Source organism: Perca flavescens, chromosome 12 (genome assembly GCF_004354835.1).
Source record: "Perca flavescens isolate YP-PL-M2 chromosome 12, PFLA_1.0, whole genome shotgun sequence".
NCBI lineage: Eukaryota > Metazoa > Chordata > Actinopteri > Perciformes > Percidae > Perca > Perca flavescens.
This window is the reverse complement of record NC_041342.1, coordinates 1433209-1453086: the sequence shown is the minus strand read 5'-3', so window position 1 is coordinate 1453086 and position 19878 is coordinate 1433209. Positions and strand designations below refer to the sequence as shown.

General features: G+C 41.1%; 1 protein-coding gene across 2 annotated transcripts in view; it reads left to right on the top strand.

Moving 5' to 3' along the window:
- The first annotated feature begins 612 nt into the window (after positions 1-612).
- LOC114565442 (cyclin-Y) overlaps positions 613-19878 on the top strand; it is a 37380-nt gene continuing 18114 nt past the window's right edge. The window contains exon 1 of one of the 2 annotated variants that reach the window (XM_028593490.1): positions 613-1092. In XM_028593490.1, coding sequence (XP_028449291.1) covers positions 939-1092 — 154 coding nt within the window. In that variant the 5' untranslated portion in view covers positions 613-938. Of the gene's footprint in view, positions 1093-4796; positions 4852-19878 lie in introns of those variants that run through there. The other variant, XM_028593491.1, reaches the window with a different exon arrangement.

Below are 19878 nucleotides of genomic sequence, written 5' to 3'. Positions count from 1 at the left end.
TGATGACGCAGTGATTAGTGACTATTCTCTCCGACCAATCAGGAGTCTGCAGGTTTTCACGTCACCTTTTGGTATCCCCTCAGCTCGATTGGAACCACGACGGAGCTGGTACTAAAAAAAAGTACCTGTTGGCAGGTACCAGTTACCTACTTTTTATCAGAATGGAAAACAAAAAAAGTCGAGTAGAGTCGAGGCGAGTCCAGCAGGTACCATGTCATGGAAAAACACCATTATTCTAAATATATACTTGAAACTAGTAGCATAGAGAACATACACACGTTTCCTTTGCTGTTTGTGATTAACCCGGTGAATACTAAAAAGTCTCTGTGTGAACTTATTGTTTTGTTGAGTAGGCCTATTTATTAAATCTATTAAACAATTGCGTGAGGTAAATTAGAAAAATTGGTAAGGAGTTGTGTTAATATATTTAACGTTTTCTTTAAATTTTAAATAATTAAATATTTTTTTTTAACTATTAGGCCTTTTTTCCCTTGAGCCCCTGCCGCCCAAAATGTCTCTGCACGTCCCTGTACGCACGTGCGAGCGCACGCAAACACACGCACGCACGCACACACACACACACACACACACACACACACACACACACACACGCCACTGAGCCTGGAGAAGGATGCGTCCCCCTTTACGGTGCTTGGGATAGCGGTGGCAGGTCGGCCCGTTCACTAGGCTACATCGGCTCCTGCCGGTGAAAGGGACATATTCATCCGTGGCTTTGACAGCCTCTCCGTGGACACCGACGGTTGACAGGCTCCATGGGCGCTGCTCTACCCGTGCACTACGCGCTCTGGTGATCTATGGTGACCGGCTCGCCTCGGTGGAGTTGGTGACCCGTCGTTTTTTAAGTTTCTATTTGAGCGGTTAAGGATTGTTAACGCAACCCCACCCGTGCCTCTGGGGTCGAGGAAGGCAGGGGAAAGATGGGGGGCACGATCTCTTGCTGCGTGTCTGCCAGCCCCAAGCTCCGCAGAAACACGCACTCCAGGCTGGAGTCGTACCCGCAGGACTCCGAGCTGGGCAGGGAGGAGACGGGATGCAACCTGCAGCACATCAGCGACAGGGAGAACGTCGACGGTATGGGACATGAGAAAGCAAACACAGTGATAAAGTTATATGATGGTTGATTTTGGAATGGTGTGCAGCGCTTATAGAAGTAATAGGCTACTACAGTACAACAAATAGGGATTATTATACTTGAACTCTACATGACAAATCCAACCAAACAATATAAAACACGACATGATTGAGACAGAGAGAGAGGCTACTGCATGTCATTTAGTAGAAATAACATTAGAGACAAAACGAAACACCACTGAAATATGATAGGGATTGCTAGTGATGCTGTATGGTTTCTAAATACAGTAGAATGTAATAATAATAGCATTAAATGCAACACAATTCTGGAGATTGTCTTTAACTCACCAAAACATTAAGAGTGAGTATTGAAGCTTATGAAATCTGGAGGGCAAATAGTTAGAGCACCATAATATAATTTCAATTCAACGATTTTCAATTTTACTTATAGTGTCAGATCCTAACAGAAGTTATCTCAGGACACTTTACAGATAGAGTAGGTCTAGACCACACTCAATAATTTACAGAGACCCAACAATTAACCCCAAGAGCAAGCATTTGGTGCAAAACTTGCTTTTAACATCATTAAAATAATGAAAACTTAAACTCAACATTGAATACTTGATACACTGTTAAACTCTGGGAATATTAAAGAAATATAATCAGCATATTATATCCTGGCAAGACAGTGTAAATCCTAGAGTCACTATAGCCTACAAAATAAGATATGATGATCATTTTTTTAATCTTGGATGATCCCTCCCTTGACCTCCTCTGATCTCTATTAAATCTGCACCTTTCTCATATCCTGGAGAAGTAGCTGCTGCCTCTGTTTACACTAAGCTCCCTGTAATATTGACTGACTGACAGAAATATAAATCAGCCATCAGCAGCCTACAGCCAGGCACATGGAAGAGTCGTGTGCCTTTTCACTGCCATGTGTCCTTACAGAGTGATATGGAGCTGCAGACAACATCCTGTTCATGAGGGCAGACTTTCTTTGTGCTGTTCTTTGTTTTCAGCCTGTGCATGAAAGAAACTGCAACTATGGAGCGCAGCCCCCCTCCATTGACACATGCTAATATGCATTACAATCGGCCCATTCACACTGGAAAGTGTCTACTCAATGGGCTGCTTATTTTCAGCCAACAGCCAACCATTACATATAAATGAATTTTCTCAGAAACTGTATACGACCCATTTATTTTTCTCCAGAAATTGTACAGACTCTCACAGGCCAGCATAATACACCATCAGAAAGTCTGCCTATATATCAGGCCAATACTTATTGCACACATACTGTATTTTGTCTTAGATCTTATCATTGACTGTAGGCTGCTAAAAAAACTAGACAACATATAAAGTAACATCAAATATATATCTCTAAGGTGTCAGATGTTTTAAAGGTACACTTTGTAGGAATTTCTCCCATCTAGCAGTGAAATTGTATTTTGTATTCAAACAAATAGTGCTCTCTACCGCCTCACTTTTTCAAATGCGTGTTGCCACTACGGTAGCCGTTGTGCACCAAGAAGCTATGACAACATGTCTTCCAATCTTCACTTTTTTGGCGACAATGATTCCTTCTCCTGTGGCTCGGCATGAGTCTGATCCTCCATTATGAACTAAAGGGCAGTGACGAGCGCCTCTCACTGATCTCCTCCGTTTCAGCTGGTTTCAGACACGTGATGCTGGTTAGTGCTGTATGTCCCTCTCAGCCATTATAGTTTTTGAAAATGGCGGAACGACATGGAAGCCTCCTTGGACTTGCCCGTCCAATGTAAATACAGATAAGAAATTCTTCGCTTACGAGGATAAGTCAGATCATTGGCAAAGGTAATTTTACACCAATGAGGACATATTTATGAATGAAGACATTGATTTTAGCTACTAAAATACTTAAAACACCACACAGTGTACCTTTAAGGTCTGCTAATCAGTGGGTTGCAACTTTGATGACTAGTCAGTCAAAGGAAGGGTTGGTATATAAACAAAGCTGCACGCGGATAAACTTATAAATATCTTCTTTTGGAGGATAAAGATGAATGTAAAACATCTTCCGATCTATTTATTCCGCTGTAGTTGCTAGGAAGTATTCCCTGTAGTAGTCTGTAGTCAGATAATCAATAAGTCTACTATTGTGCACCATTCCACGTTGAAAACGAGCATATTCAGCGTCAGCGTAGTTATTTACTCCTTAAAGGTTACAAGGTTCTTCATTTGTCATGTGCATAACAATAACAGAAGTAGTCGTTGGCAATGAGAATCTTAGTATGCTTGAAATGAACACTCGCAACATGTTGTCTGGCCACATCTAAAGGCTATAATAGTGTTTCTACCTGTTCTAAATCTCCTGGCAGTGTGAAGATCCTGCTGACGATCTGGCTACCACCTCCCTAATCTCTTTTCACTTCATTAGTACAAATGGAAATGATGGGAACACTTTTGAACACTTTCCGCGATGGTGTTGCTTTTCAGTAAAGCGACTGAAGTAGATGTTTCAAAACAGAAAGCTTGAGAGAGAAGTTAATCGCTACAAATGGCTAAAGTGGGTGTGATTGTCTTGCTGTTTGTTAAGTGTAAAAAACAAAATCTGGCCCAGTCACAGGGAATCATCTCATAATTCATAAGCGTTCCACATCTTTTTGCTGTATGCACCCCAATGACTGCTTCTGTATAAGGTAAGAGGTCGGAATGGAGTGCACTTCCCGGGAAATACACAAGACTTTCACCCAGGAAATGCGTGTTCCTTTGGAATGTTTTAAACCAAACCACAATTTTATTCCTGAACTTAACTTGTCGTTTTGTTGCCTAATCTTAACTTTCGTGGCCACATAACGGTCACTTTTTGTCTCCTATGTACGCCGAAACAACCAACAGCTCACGGTGCCCTGTACCCGGCGCACAGTCACCTACTCTCGGGTTAACTGAACCACCAACTACAGCTAATACGACGGAGCACCATGTGGAGCAGAGGAGCATTGTAACGGCTAAACACAGCTACTAACTCCCGCAGATATGACCGAGCTGTGGCGGGTGTCTGTCGCTGGCTTCACGAAGCTCCGTAGCAGCTTAAACAGATAGCAACTGCCGCTCGGCGTCACGTGACCAGCCGGCTGTCTCCTAGTTTCTTACAAAATCTTACGTTTTTGTGTGCATTCATTTTTGTACTATATCATACGGACCCATTCATGAGAATGCATTGACATTGGAGACTGTCTTGCTCTCCTTTAGTGCCAATTACACACAAATAAAGACTATTAGGGCTCATGGTAGTTGGTGCACTTTGCTGTACAGTGGGAAGCCTTCCACTCTTCACTATTCAAACTGAGTGGATCCCATTAATTTCACTGTCAGCATGCTGAAAGGCCGGCTTTTTATTTATCAGTCATTTCCTCTTGAAAACTTGGGGAGTCTATGCCACTTACATGCTGTGTGCCATTTGTTATTGCTATTAACTGGAGTGCTTTGTATTATGGCAGGTGTTTATAATGTTATCATGGGTCCAGCATCCCTGGCAGGGCTGCTGTTGTATATCATTGGCAACATAGCATAGCAAAGTGAAATATATTTTTTCTTTTTTTAAATGTTTTGGATCATGACTTTAATGGGATGCATGCTGCCGGAGCATGGAGCCAGATGCAATCCTACCGGAGTAGAAAAAAGTGACATGAAGAAGATTCAGATTCTTGGCGGTCGACCAACGCTTCCTGACGGGGGATAAAGACGCCCCGTGCTGAGAGGCCGTCTGTCTCGGTGGTGAGGTGACTGAAACCGGAGCGTGCCTAATGTGTTGGCTCTATTGTGAGTTCACAGACAGTATGATGGAGATTAGTGGGCTTCATTATGATCTGCACCATCAGAAAAATGTATTTGCCCCCCAAAGAAAAGCCCAGAAAGGCAGCTGTGAGCCTGTGTTAGAGCAGATAGGAGAAGCCCCCAGGGACACATGATTGGCTAGAATTAACGGCTCAATTTAGAGTGTGACGCGCTGCTTTCAAAGACATCATCTGCTCCCAATTGAATGGGCTGGCTTATGTGTGCTACAAAGTTAGTAACACTTATGTTGAATGGCATTGTGATGTAGTACAATTTGATTTTGAGCCCATTTGAAATTATAATTTTTTTTTTACCAGAAATGGGTCCTCTACGTTCAACCCATTTAGTGGCAGCCACAGAGAGGTGCCATGGCCAGCGCAATTATAGGAGGAGATCCCTACGTGAATGCACAGGGGGTTATTTTTCAATTAATTTATTACTTGTTAAAGCTTTAGTGCATTACTTTTTGATATTAATGAACGTCCGTTACATTCAAGCCATTGCCAGATGAGTTGCTACAAAGCTAATTAAGACCATCAGCTCCACACAACTCTCTCTGGATTTCTCAGTAGGACTATGTTCAGAAGATTGGGGCGTCTGGTGACTTTCCCGTGCAGAAACTCGAGTGAAGATAATGACCTCTTCTGAAGAGTCCATCATGTTTTTTTAATCCTCCGTGTCCTCCTTGGCAACTAGCAACTACATGGGGGAGGGGGGGGGCGGCGCGCAATCACGGAAGGCTTGTATCATGTGTATCACGCGCAGTGTTGTTGTCATTGCTTATTACCTATATTCCTCATGGGGGAGACAGAAACTACACACTATAGCTTTAAGTTCATAAAATATAATTAAATAATAAAAAAAGGAAATACCTCTCAAAAATACCCAAAACCATGGCGACAGAGCTAATTTCAACTCAACAACTTTGAAAGACTGTTTCCTTTAAGTATCTCCTGAGTGTAAGTTAGCTGGTTATGTTCACTACATTATTAAAGGGTACCTTTGTTTTTTTCAACCTGGACCCTAATTTTCTATGGTTTTGTGTCTAAGTGACTGATGAGAACAACAATCTTTGACATTGGTCCAGTATGCGAGACCGCCGCTGTGGGCAGTCAGCGAAACAAGCTACAATGTAAGTTAATGTTTAATAGTTAATAAATTGTGCAGCTTCGATTTACCTTCACAAAAGTGCTCGTTTTGCCACTGACAGGCTCAGATTATTATTCTAAGTGTCTGACAACATTATGGAAAGGATTTCTAAGGTGGTCGACCTTTCTGTTAAAGAGTAAGATCTTTTTTTTTAAACATATAAACATCCGCGAAATTGCGTTCGATAAAGCCACCACAGGGCTTGACATTAACTTTTTGAGGCACTTGTCCTTTGGACAAGTATATTTACATTTCACTAGTCCATGCACAAAAGTCACTTGTCTGGGTAAAGAGTTATAATTTTATAATTCTTTTGTGTGTTTTGCTAATGCAGAATTCGAACAAACCGTTGAAAGCATGCAAACACTATCAACATTAATAAAATTCAGTTGAAACAGTAGAAACAAACGTGTCCCAACAATGGATTCAATTCTTCAATTCAATTCAATTTTATTTATAGTATTAATTCATAACAAGAGTTATGTCAAGACACTTTACAGATAGAGTAGGTCTAGACCACACTTTATAATTTACAAAGACCCAACAATTCCAGTAATTCCCCCAAAAGCAAGCACTTTGTGCGACAGTGGCGAGGGAAACCCCCCTCTCAGGAAGAAACCTGGGACAGACCCAGGCTCTTGGTAGGCGGTGTCTGACGGTGCCGGTTGGGGGTGTGATGAACAGTGGCAATAGTAGTCACATTAAAGATAATGGATCAGTTACTAGAAATAGTAGTTGTAGTAGTTCATGGCATAGCAGGGCACTGATTTCCCCTTCAACATGAAAAAAGGATCTCCACGCCGGTGTGCAGTGTATCACCAAAGGTAGTGGTGACTTGAACTTATACTATAAAATAATTTTGTAGATGTAACCCTATCCGTCAGGCCACAGGCCCCAGAAAAGTCTGACTCTGCGTTGTGTTTATTTAGGACGTTGGAGATACCAGGGCGCGTGGCAGGGACAGGAAAACAGGAGTCCAAATGGTGGTTGAGACAAGCAAAACTCCTCTCATTTATTGAGCCTTTTGGGAAACAAAAGGGAATATATCACACAACCAGTAAAGAACAACAATCTGGCCCATAAACCACAGTATAAAATAAACCTTAGCTGCCCCTCTTAGCATTAAGCGCTAGTTACTCAGCTAGCTCCATGTGTCTGCTGTACATGAAGAACATAAATGCTGGATTAAGCTAGCTTGCCTCATACACACACTTAGCTAGCCACTAGCATTAGCTGTGGATTTCTTAAACATTGGCTCACACTGCCCACATATTCTGTTCAACCATCTACACAGTGCAACTTCAAACAGGTGTAATATACAAAATTGTTGCACCAAACAACTTATTTATGATTTAAATCAACGTTTCAATGTTACAGTGCTCTGATACACGACTTACCTTTTGGGAAACAAAAGGGAATATGACCTATGGTGGCCGCGGAGGGTCATAAAGACTCTGTGCTAGGGCAAGCCAAACAGAAAAGGAGCACTCAAATTAAAACAAAGGCGCCATCTGCTGGCCAATACAGAACACTTCCTTACATTGACATGACATAATGGATTTTTTCTCTAAATGTTGGTGTTAACGTTTTTTTCTTCTTCTACAATTTCACTTTCTACCCGGCAGAGGCTTATTTACCAAGAATCCTTTAAAAGGTGTAGCTACTTTATAGTTGATTATTACCTGATATTTAATCTGGCAAGTCGCGGAGCTGAGGTTTTACAATAACTGACGGACAAACGAGCAGTGGAGTAGTAACGCTACGAGGCAAAGAGCCAGCCGCTAAACGAGTCAGATTAACTTCATGCTTCATCCACACAAAGCACACTGCTATCGCCACGAGGGACAGCTTTATTCGGCTCGTTTTCTGTGAACTATGTGGCGATGTTAAGGCGGAGTTAGCATGCTAACGTTAGCTAACTAACACCGGCTGGTTGGCTTGCTGGTTCCGCCATGCTTTTACGCTGCATTGCTTACAGAGAATGAGCTGAACAGCTAGCTAGAAGTCCGTCCGACGTTAGTGGTCCGCTGACCAGCTGCTGTGGGATCTAACGTTAGCGGTCTGCTGCCCCGGATTGTGGGAAAAAAATGTTGTTTCAAATCGGTAACATAGACGTAATGAGTGGCACATAACTTTATGTAACATGGCATTTTATTTTGTTTTATTTGAGTTTTAACTTGTCCAGTGGGGCAAGTACATTTCTCTTCCACTTGCTCTACAAAAAATCCACTTGTCCCGGACAAGCGGACAAGCCTTAATGCACCAGACTCCATGTAAATAGCAGTAATTTTAGCATCGTAAAAAATACACTTCATTTAAAGTCAACAGAAACATAATAAAAATATGACAAGCCGTTTTGGGTCATCTTTTCACTTTTCCATCCATCACAACTTTAGTTTTGGTTGAAATAAACACATAGTTTAATATAGTTTACCGATTTACATGTGAAAATATGTTGGCTCTATACACGCTAAAAGTATTGTTTATTTAATTGGAGTCTGGTTGGTTTAGCGCTAGTGATCTCAGAGCTGTTTCTGGTCAAACAAAAAGGTCTTACATAGGTTTAAAAAAGGCCTATCTCTGTAGGGATCCTTTCCATAATGTTGTTAGACACTTTGAATAATAATCTGAGCCTTTCAGTGGCAAAATAAAGCACTTTTAATGGACGAAATTGACGATGCACATTTGCCCCATAGGGTTACAGCCTGGTCTGTGGCTGCTGCTCACAGCGTTCTCGCTTAATACTGGACCAATTTCAAAATAGGGTCCAAGTTCAAAAACCTGAAATTACCCTTTAAACCTGACAGTTTATTTTGACTAAACCATTCATTGTCAGCCGTATTCGTTCAGCTGATGCCATTTTCATATTGAAGCTAGTTAGATAGCTAGGAGCAGTTAACTTAAAGGAGAATTCCGGCCAATTTTTACGTTAATCTTGATCGCTATAGCTACGCGAGTACTTTCGATAGAAAAAAACCCGACCCAAATCAGTGCAGGTAACACGGAGAAGCTGCAGCTACGTACTACAAGCGTCCCCTGAGCTAAAACGGCAGTGCTCGGGGCAAGTTTTAGAGTGCCTTTGTGCCTCTTAACAGACACAATATGCAATTAATATGTCTGTGCCACATGAACAGGGCCCTTACGTGTCAACAAGATGCGTTTTCAACTCAGACATTGTTTAAATTCACCTACCCTGGTCCCTGTCTCGATCCTTCCAGTAGCTTATGTCGCTTAAAGAAATGTGCCTTGTGTGTTTTTTTTAGTAAGACAACTTGACAAACAACCTGTACAACTGCCAAATGTGTCACAGTTTCTGCCATTGGAAAAACTGTGGAATTTGTAATTTGTTGTTTTCCTTGCCTGGACATGTCATCAAAAAAATGCATTCCAATAGTTCTGGTATTTTATTTTCAAGAGATCTTTGAGATAATGACCTCGTTGAGTAAAGTATGTGTTGTGTTGTTGGTATGGGAATTTGTTATTAATGAAGGAAAACTTGAACTGCAACATCACTCTCAGATAGACACCTTACTCTACCTCGACAGATGTTCTTGCACCACTCCTTCATAGCAGACAGTTGTGTATCTCAGTGTGGACTGTTATTTCACAATTGGAGTCCTGAAATGAGCTCCCAGCACCCTCTGTTTTTTAAGAACAGATAATCACTTCACTACATAACACCATCATTTGAATGGCCTGGGGCCTTGACGCATATCCAAAGCTAAACCGCTGGATAGAGTTTCAGAAAAGAGCTTAGTTTGGGAGAATTAAGGTTTTTGCTGTTTTGCATGGCTCTCATATTTCCATTGAGAGTTGCAGTTTTGTTGGAGAGAGATTCTGTCAGCATGTGTAGTCATCCTTTGGAGCTTTCTGGAGATCAGTGCCTTGGTGAAGATCTTAAAGATGGTCACATTTTTGTCACATGCTCTCTTACTAAGTATTTGAATAATGCCGTTGCAACAAATATTTGGGCAGTGTGGATATGAGATATATTGTAGATAAAGTTTCAAGTTTCAAGTTTATTTAATTTATACAGCACTTTAAAAGCAAACCAGTTTGCACAAAAGTGCATCACAAAGGCAAAAAACATATGTACACCAGCAAAAAAGTGCTCTCTATTGGAGTGCATTCACAGCAATTCAGAAAGTCAGAAAATACCAGTTTTCCTCTGCAATCAGTTTATTTAAAGAGATACAAAGATCAAAATTTCTTTCTTTTTTTAAAATACTTTTTCTTTATTTAGAACCACTGAAGAGAGACAGGAAAGTGGGGGAGAGAGAGGGGGGATGACATGGGGCAAAGGGCCCCAGGTCAGATTCGAACCCAGGCCACTGGCATGCACTATAGCATGATTTATGCTTCTGCATTAAACGTACAATATGTAACTTTCTGCCGCTAGGGGTCTCTCAACCAAAACAATGGATGGTAAACATGGACTTTTGATGACGTTGAGAATTTGCGTGGAATGATGGGAGTTGCCTGGATGCCAGCCGAACATTGCCCTGCCCACAAAATTCGAAGTCGGGATGTTCACATTCTGACTAGAATCTGAGTAGGACCACGTCAGGCTAGGGAGTTGAGTTTTAGTGTTAAATACCTTCACTGGTTAGAATGCATCTGTTCACGGACGAGTTTACCCATTCAAGTTTTTTCACATTACGTTTAGTAACGTTTATTCATATTATTCTAATAAAATAGCTGCAGTTTCACATAATTATGTTTTTCTTGATTTGATTTTTGTTAGCTGACCAGTTAGCTAGTGAGCCAGCAAGCTAACATTAGCCAGCAGCTAAAACACAAAATATTTCACATATCAATTAGAGATGGCCTGATACCATTTTTTGCTTCCCGATACCGATTCTGATACCGAGTACCGATCCGATACCAGTGTGTCATATATTTTATTATGTTTTAACAACTGTATACTACTCTCCCTGTATGGATTTGATATTATTTCTATGTTTATTGTCGGTCTGGCTCAGGTTAAACTCCTTGTGAAACATGAACAAACAAACAATGAATGCCACAGAACTGGTATTGTTATCGGAACATCACTAATATTTATCACGGTTTTAGGGTCGCAGTTTTCGGTTCTGTACGGTTCTTGTTATTTTTTCTTTTAATCTTTAACACTCCAGAATATACTTCAGCATATGATATATAGCTAAAATTAGCATATCGAATGCATGTTGCACAATACATGCACACAGTGGCAGTTCTATATATTGTTTTATTTCATCATAGGTAACGTGAAATCCAAAGTGTTCCCACACACCAGACTATAAACGACGCTGGCGCATCCTCCAACTCCGGGCAGCCTCTCTCCCACTTGACATTTCTGCAGCAGCACCCCACTCCACTTGAGGAGCGGACGGCTCGGTGTCTCTCAAAATCTGACGAATATCTTTTAAACTGACCTTTGTCAATCTGAAATGAAGACAGATTCAGCAACTGCATGGCCTAGTTCTTGCTTAAAATGTTTTCAGAAACACTTAACCAGGGGCGGTTCTACATTGAATGACGCCCGGACAAGACCCCCTACTTTTTAAGGTGCACAATCTCTACCTCCGACATTGCCAAAAGACATAATATAGAATAAATATTTGAAATAGCAAATCCTTCATCACACAAATGTGAAAACCCACTAAAGAGAATGTAATTATTACACTATAGCACTAAGAACAGAAAACCCAAACTAAAACTAAAACCTGACCTTTCTGGCCTTCCTTGATGCAAAATCATCAATGATGTCATCGTATGAAATCTGGTCCCCTACTGAGCGATTGATATTGATGACGGCGAGGCCAGTGAGCCGTTCCTGGGACATGGTTGACCTCAGTTATGACTTGATCAACTTTAGTTTGGAAAAGCTCCTCTCTGCTTGAGCCACAGTGACTGACAGGGACGGACTGGGACCAGATATCAGCCCTGGCATTTTGGCCCAGACCGGCCCACCACATAAGATCACAAATAAATAGTTAGATAGATAGATAGATAGATAGATAGATAGATTTTTATTGATCCCAAAAAAATGTGAAATACCAGTGTTGCAGCAGCACAATATGAGACACACAGCACACACAAAATATAAATGAAATAATATGATACAATATACATGAAATAATAATATAAAATATATACACGTTGGGAATAAAGCTGTACAACAACTAGTATTGATAAAGCTGTACCCGTCCTTGCGCTCCCCTGAATATGTATACCAACTCCTACTCCTAAAACTACGCCATGTAATGAGTAAGCAAGAATCAGTGAGAGTTGACACATTAAATACTTCAACAAAGTGCCATATCATTTCAAGAGGCCCTATGCTATAATTTGAGCATGCATTTTTGTCTGTCAATGCAGATAGAAAAGCATCAATTCTCGTTAAGAAAGTTTGCATGATGTGCAACGTTTATATAGGCTACTAATGCAATAATACAGTAAAGCATTCCCACTCCTTTATTGTTGTAGTGTTCTCATCAACAGTTTGTCCACCACTCAGTTTAATCAAGGGCCAAAGTGTTTTAAGGGGGGTTGTCCTTACCGCAGGTCCCTCATCTCTGTCCCTCTCCTCCTAAAGTCTCGTCCTCACTGTGCATGTCACTGTAGCCGACACCAGCACCACTATCATCAGTCACGGGAGCTGATGGAGGTCCTGCTGCTGCCCAAAACATGTATTAAAAAAACACGCTTTTTTCTTTTATTTGAGCCGCTTGGGTAACTTTGTTTAATTTTGGCATTTAGACCATTGACATAAAAGAAAGTTTTAGACTCATCTTGCTCCGTCTCTGTGTAGCCTACTTCCCATTTCTCCTGTCACCGTGTGTTTATCTTTCGCGCTGCGGCGCACTGTTACGGACTAGTCCATTTCATTTTGAAAGTAGGGGGTGTTGACCTCTCTCAGCAAGTAGGGTGCCTGCAACTGCAAGGGGGCGCTGATCTGCCAATTCCCCACACAGTGAAATGGTAGAAAACAGAAATACGCTTTGCGGCGCAGAGGATTTTTATTTTATTTTTTAAGTTCTTGTGCCCCATGTGACATGAAAAAATGCCACCCCGGGCGGCTGCCCGGTTCGCCCGTGCCAAAAACCGCCACTGCACTTAACCCACCCTTTTTCGGGTTAATTTAGCTAAGCGTAAAGACAGCTAAACGCGAAAGGGGGAGAAATTCGGCAGGGAGGAGATTTTTGGCACAGACACCGATAGCGCTAACAGAGACGTAGCTAGCTAACGTTTGGATGGCCGCTGTTGTGACTTGGGTGCTGGGTCTGATATGGTCTGTTTCCCGACGCGTCATTAAACTGCCGTTAGCGTCGTAAGCACCAGGCACTGGAGTTAGTGCTGGCCAGGGGGATTGCTGTAATGAAAGTGGCTGGCTTCTAGCTGAATGGGGGCTAACGGTAACTAGCTAGTTACGGGGGAGTGAGGCAGACAGACCGGGGTGTACTAGCTAGCTGGCTAAATTAGCATTAGATTAATCGTCTATCTATACAGCTAAAGTTAACGTTACTGGTGAACTCATTCGTGAGTTAGCCCAGTGCTGTTAACCGTTGTAAAAACAATCATACTAAAAAATAACTTTATGAGCATGTTGAACGATATTGTAACCCTATAATGTTATCCACCAAGCTTTAGCATTAATGTTAGCTACTTGTCAACCAGCACATTGTAGTAACGTTAAGCTGGATCGATATTGATATATATGACGCACGTCGCTCGGCCGTGGCTTGGTAGCGTTGCATTTCCCCCCAGACTCATTTCCTGGTTCTCTTTCTCCATCAACAACATGAGATCAAGGAGAGGGTTAACTTCTCCTGCTCCAGATCTCCCACCGTGGTCAGAAAGAACAGGGGAGACTCTTTGGTTCTTTCACTAGGACTCTACAGTTGCTACTCGCTCTGAAGATAATCACCGTCACTCTCTCACTTGCTCTACCACACACACCACACACACACACACACACACACACACACACACACACACACACACGGAGAATGCTCTGTGGAGCCTCCGCAGAAATCAGACTTGAACCTAAATGGGGCATGCACTCTACCAGGTGAGCTAGAGGCTGCCCCCTAAGATCAAGATTTAAGCAAGATGGTAGCCCCACCATCAACATTCTAAAAACATTTAGTACAATGACTCACACCAGACAGTATTAAGTTATTGAAGTTTTGCTAGTTGTAGAATAACGGCACAGGCACAAAATGTAGTGTAACAGTGTGGTTTTTTTCCAAAACTAAAATATGTCTGAAAATATACATTTATATGAATCCAACTTAAATAGCAAAGACAAATTGGTGAAATTGGGGTTGTGAAAAAAATAAATAGCTATAGGTACTACTATAGGCAAGGCAAGGCAAGGCAAGGCAGCTTTATTTATATAGCACATTTCAGCAACAGGGCAATTCAAAGTGCTTTACATAAAACATTAAAGAGCAGTTAGAAAACAATTAAAAAACAATAATAAACAAATTAAAAACATTAAAAGACGAATAAAATTGATAGTGCAGTATAAGAATAAAAGTTACAGTGCAGTATAAGAAATTAAAGTTAATAAAATAGATTATTTAAAGAAAAGCAACATCAAAAAGATAGGTCTTTAGCTTAGATTTAAAAGAACTGAGAGTTGCAGCGGACCTACAGGTTTCTGGGAGTTTGTTCCAGATATGTGGAGCATAAAAACTGAACGCTGCTTCCCCCTGTTTAGTTCTGACTCTGGGGACAACAAGTAGACCTGTCCCAGACGACCTGAGAGGTCTGGGTGGGTCATAATGTAGCAGATCAGAAATGTATTTTGGCCCTAAACCGTTTAGTGATTTATAAACCAGTAAAAGTATTTTGAAATCAATTCTTTGAGGCACTGGAAGCCAGTGTAGAGACTTCAGTACTGGAGTGATGTGATCCACTTTCTTGGTTTTAGTGAGGACTCGAGCAGCAGCGTTCTGAATCAGCTGCAGCTGTCTGATTGATTTTTTAGGGAAACCTGTAAAGACACGGTTACAGTAGTCAAGTCTACTGAAGATAAAAGCATGGACAAGTTTTTCCAGATCCTGCTGAGACATAAGTCCTTTAACCCTTGATATATTTTTAAGGTGATAATAGGCTGATTTTTTAATTATGTTAATGTGGCTTTTAAAATTTAGGTCTGAGTCCATGACTACACCAAGATTTCTGGCTTTGTCTGTTGTTTTTAACATTGTCGTTTGAAGCTGAGCGCTGACTTAAAAATCGTTCCTCTTTTGCTCCAAAAACAACCACCTCTTTTCTTCATTTAATTTAAGAAAGTTCTGCCACATCCAATCATTAATCTGTTCAATGCACATATTTAATTGTTGTATTGGGCTATAGTTCCCTGGCGATAAGGTTATGTAAATTTGTGTGTCATCCGCATAACTATGGTAACTTATTTTGTTGTTTTCCATAATCTGAGACAGTGGAAGCATGTAGATGTTGAACAGAAGAGGCCCCAGAACTGAGCCTTGGGGAACTCCGCAGGTCATATTTGTATGCTCAGATGTATAATTACCTATAGACACAAAGTAGTCCCTATTCTTTAAATAGGATTCAAACCACTTTAGTACTGAGCCAGAAAGACCAACCCAGTTTTCCAATCGGTCAAGCAATATGTCATGGTCTACCGTATCAAATGCAGCACTGAGATCAAGTAATACTAAGACTGAAATTTTGCCACTATCTGTGTTTAAGTGGATGTCATTAAAGACTTTAACAAGAGCTGTCTCAGTGCTGTGGTGTGGTCCAAAACCTGACTGGAAGGCATCAAAACTGTTGTTTAGCGATAAGAAAAAGTTGAGTTATTGAAAAACCACTTTTTCTCTGATTTTACTTAAAAATGGAAGGTTTGATATTGGCCTATAGTTGCTCACTAGTGTCATGTCTAGATTGTTCTTTTTTAGGAGTGGCTTGATGACTGCCGTTTTCAGGGCCTGTGGGAAGATACCTGAGAGCAGAGATGTGTTTACAATCTGTAGAAGATCAGAAGCCAAACAATTCGAAAATTTTTTGAAAACACCCGTTGGTAGAATATCAAGGCAACAGGAGGAGGTTTTCAGATGTTGTATAATGTCCTCCAGGTTTTTAAGGTTGATCGTATGAAATTGTCTCATGTTGGAATTTGTTTTGCGTGCACACTGTGACAACACATATCCTGTACTTGATATGGAAGCACTGACTGTTTGTCTAATTTTCTGAATTTTGTCTGTGAAGAAGGAGGCAAAGTCAATGCAAGCCTTGGTAGACAACAGTTCAGATGCTATTGGTACTGGAGGGTTTGTTAATCTATCAACAGTAGCAAACAAAGCACGTGAATTATTATTGTTTCTGGCAATAATGTCAGAGAAAAAGGACCGCCTTGCATTCCTTAGTTCCAGATTATAAATGCGAAGTCTCTCTTTATAGATGTTATAATGGACCTGGAGATTAGATTTTCGCCAACTGCAACTCTTTTTTTCTGTTCTCACAACTATAAAATTTCTCCATGGAGATCTTTCCTTACCAGAGACAGCTTTGACCTTAGTGGGAGCAATAGCATCAATAACATTCGTAATTTTACAGTTGAAATTATCTACAAGCTCAGTGACCGAGGCCCCTTACTATAGGTAAGGTAGCCACTACAGTTAAGCTTAGGGAGTCACTGGGCCTTCCACATATATGTTTACCATTAAAACATCACGCATTAATAATAACCATTTATTTTCATCCATTCTGCCAAGTTTAATATGCAACTCTTTTATTGTATACAATGTATGCAGTTGGGGGTCCCTACTCGGTCTCTCTTTCTTAAGGGGTCACTGTCCTAAAAAATGTTGAAGACCCCTGCCATAGGGGACCAATGGAACAGGGTAAAACTGGAAACCTTAAATATGAATTTAAATGTAGACAAGGTGACATACAATATGATGTGATAGAGGAGAAATTCAGTATATGGAGGTGGAAGAGGGATGGGGAGAGAGAGAGAGAGAGAGAGAGAGAGAGAGAGAGAGAGCTGTCATATGATCTGTCTTTCTTTGACAAAGCCCACTGTGTTTCTCTCCTGAGATGACTGTTGTCTTTCAGTGAGGCATCATGCATCAGCTGATGCTCTTATATTTAGGTACAGTGGTGGAAGGATACAGGCTACTATTTTACAGCAGCTCTGTGCGGAGCTTAGCACCGCCCATGACGATTGTGATTGGTTTAAAGAAATGCCAATAAACCAGGGCACGTTTTTCTCCCATCCCAGAATGCTGTGTGGACTAGCCAGACCTTCCTCCACAGCGCTGTGGAGGAAGGTCTGGCAAAGCGAGACTAACCCTGATCAAACCCACCTTGCTACCTGGGTCACAAAGCCGAGTAGCTGGAGGAGGGTTACCCCATTCAAACACACAGTCGACCTGGGTATAACCCTGATTGAGCCATCGGTGTGAAAGGGGTATAAGGCAGGCTACTGTTGGGTTACAGCTGAAAGGACCACTGGTGGGCAGGAATATCATGGTTTGAAATGACACGAGAGGGGATTACTGCATTGCAATTGGTAAAATTATGAAAGCATGAGAGGTGATGAGCTGAGACAGGATGAGTGGGCTGTTATGGAACAAACTAACAGAACAGCAACACAGAAAATGTTTCAAATGAACTAGTCAGGGGAAGAGAAGAGAGGGGGACTGAGCAGATGTTGTCATGACAAATGTAAATTTTTATTCAGTGTCTCATTCATACTGCACAGTACCTCACCCCCAACCCCTCTTCTTTTTTCTTTTTTTAAATCAGCTGCTCCTCATCTGCTCAGAGCTGGCACAACAAACAACATGTTAGGTCCTGCTCGGTAATCCTTTTCATCAAGATCACAGCAAAAGTACACAACTGTGAGTCACATGCATGGCAGAGGACAGCGGTGTGAAAACAAGTGAGAGATGTACAGTATTTTAACAAGCCAGATTTGCCATTAAGCAGTTCCCAGAGCAACACAGTGCATAAAGAAGAAAAAAAAAGTATAACTTTAAAGATTTAGTTTTCTCCCGGTTTGGGTTCCTACTTTCTCCTTCCAATAAACAAACCTATTTTTCCTGAAATGTTTGGCCTCAAATTCACTTCATTTGAACAATTAATCACATTACTTTTTCCAACTGTGTGGTTTCTTGGCCATGATAGCAATTTGAAAGTTTGGTCCAGGGGGAATAAAGCAATATAAGCAATACAGTATACATTTAGCTGAAGTAGCACAATGCATTTAATTTGTTCCACTGTAGAAGCCACATCAAGCCCCATTACTGTTTTTACAGCAGCAGCAGCAGCCATATGTTTCACCAGGGCCCCGCTTACCATGTTTTGTGAAGAGGAAACAGCTCTATTAAAGGTTAGAGCTGGAAAAAAACACACATCCTAAAACAATGGCCTGAAACCAGAAAATGGAGACTTCTTTCTTCTCCCTTGGTTTGTGATGGATTATTCCCTACATGGTCAGGGTATTCACAGCAGGAGAGGGTCCTTGTTTGATTTATTGACTATTAATGAGAGAGTAATTTACCATCCACACCAAGACCACCTCATTTCACTAATTATTACTTCAGAAAGGCACGTTGGCTTTGAGCTGTCGAGGCAGAAAACCCTTAAAAGACAAGCTGATCTACATTAATAAGGACTACATCTTACGGGAGAGTGTTGGGTTACAAAACCCATCCAAACCAAAACCACTTTCAGTATCACACAGCTGAATATGAGTCATCTGACCAGGCCTAATGACCCTCCTCCCAACCAGGGTCAACGCCTATAGTAGTTCAGTACACCCATGTAAATACTCCTATCTTTACCTTTACTCCCCATGCACTACTTTCCATCAAGATCAAAAGAAACAGAACATTTGAGGTGTTTAAACATTCATTCTCCCACCTTATCTCATGATATATTATACAAAGTTGGAATAAAAAAAACTGTGGCTAAACAAAAATCCAAATTCTTACCTTTTGACATAACATTTTGGCATAAAACTGTTTCCCTATTCCTACTTAAAAAAACAAAGGTTTTAGTGCTAAAGATAAATAATCTCACGTTTAGAGCAGGGGTCTTCAACATTCTTTAGGCCGAGGACCCCACCCCTAATGCCAGGATCAGAAAACACAAATTCAGCCCGATTTTGACCCGACAGACACGTTGCAGTCAAACGTTCAAAGTGGTGCCCGATCCTGAGAACGACAGATGTGTTTTTACCTCTTGTAGTGTGACATCATCAAAGAGCAGTGAACATCTGGGATGCTTCACGACCACGACACAAAAAAGTGTTGTTTTTGGTGGCCTGTTTTAATTTTAGTTTTAGTCTAGTCTTTGTGTCAAGCTGTCATTTTAGTTTTTGTATTGGTTTTAGTTTTATCTATGGACAATTTCTGCTAAAATATACAGACATACAACTGTTATACTGAATACACTGATATTTCTTAGTGTTTGTGACACTAGCAGACTTTCCCAGGGAGGTGTCCCTCTCTCTCCCAGGATGGGGCATGTGTGTGCAGGTCAGTTGTGTTTGTTGAGGCTGGGTCTGTTACCGCTCAGGATCAGAGTGTGTGTGGCTGTATGTGTGTGTGTGTGTTGAAACAGTATAAGGTGGATTAGGATAACATCCTCCTGTTTGACGGGGGTGACATGATAATGTAGATGGAACAAATGTGCAACACTAGCAGGAGGGTTGAACAGTCAACTAGATTTTTTTTTTAAACTGACATTAATAATCTCTTGCTGACCTAAATGTATTTATTTTGCAATATTCATTATGTAAATTGTCTGAATCCTGCTTAACAACCAACATCATCTAAATAGACTTCTAGA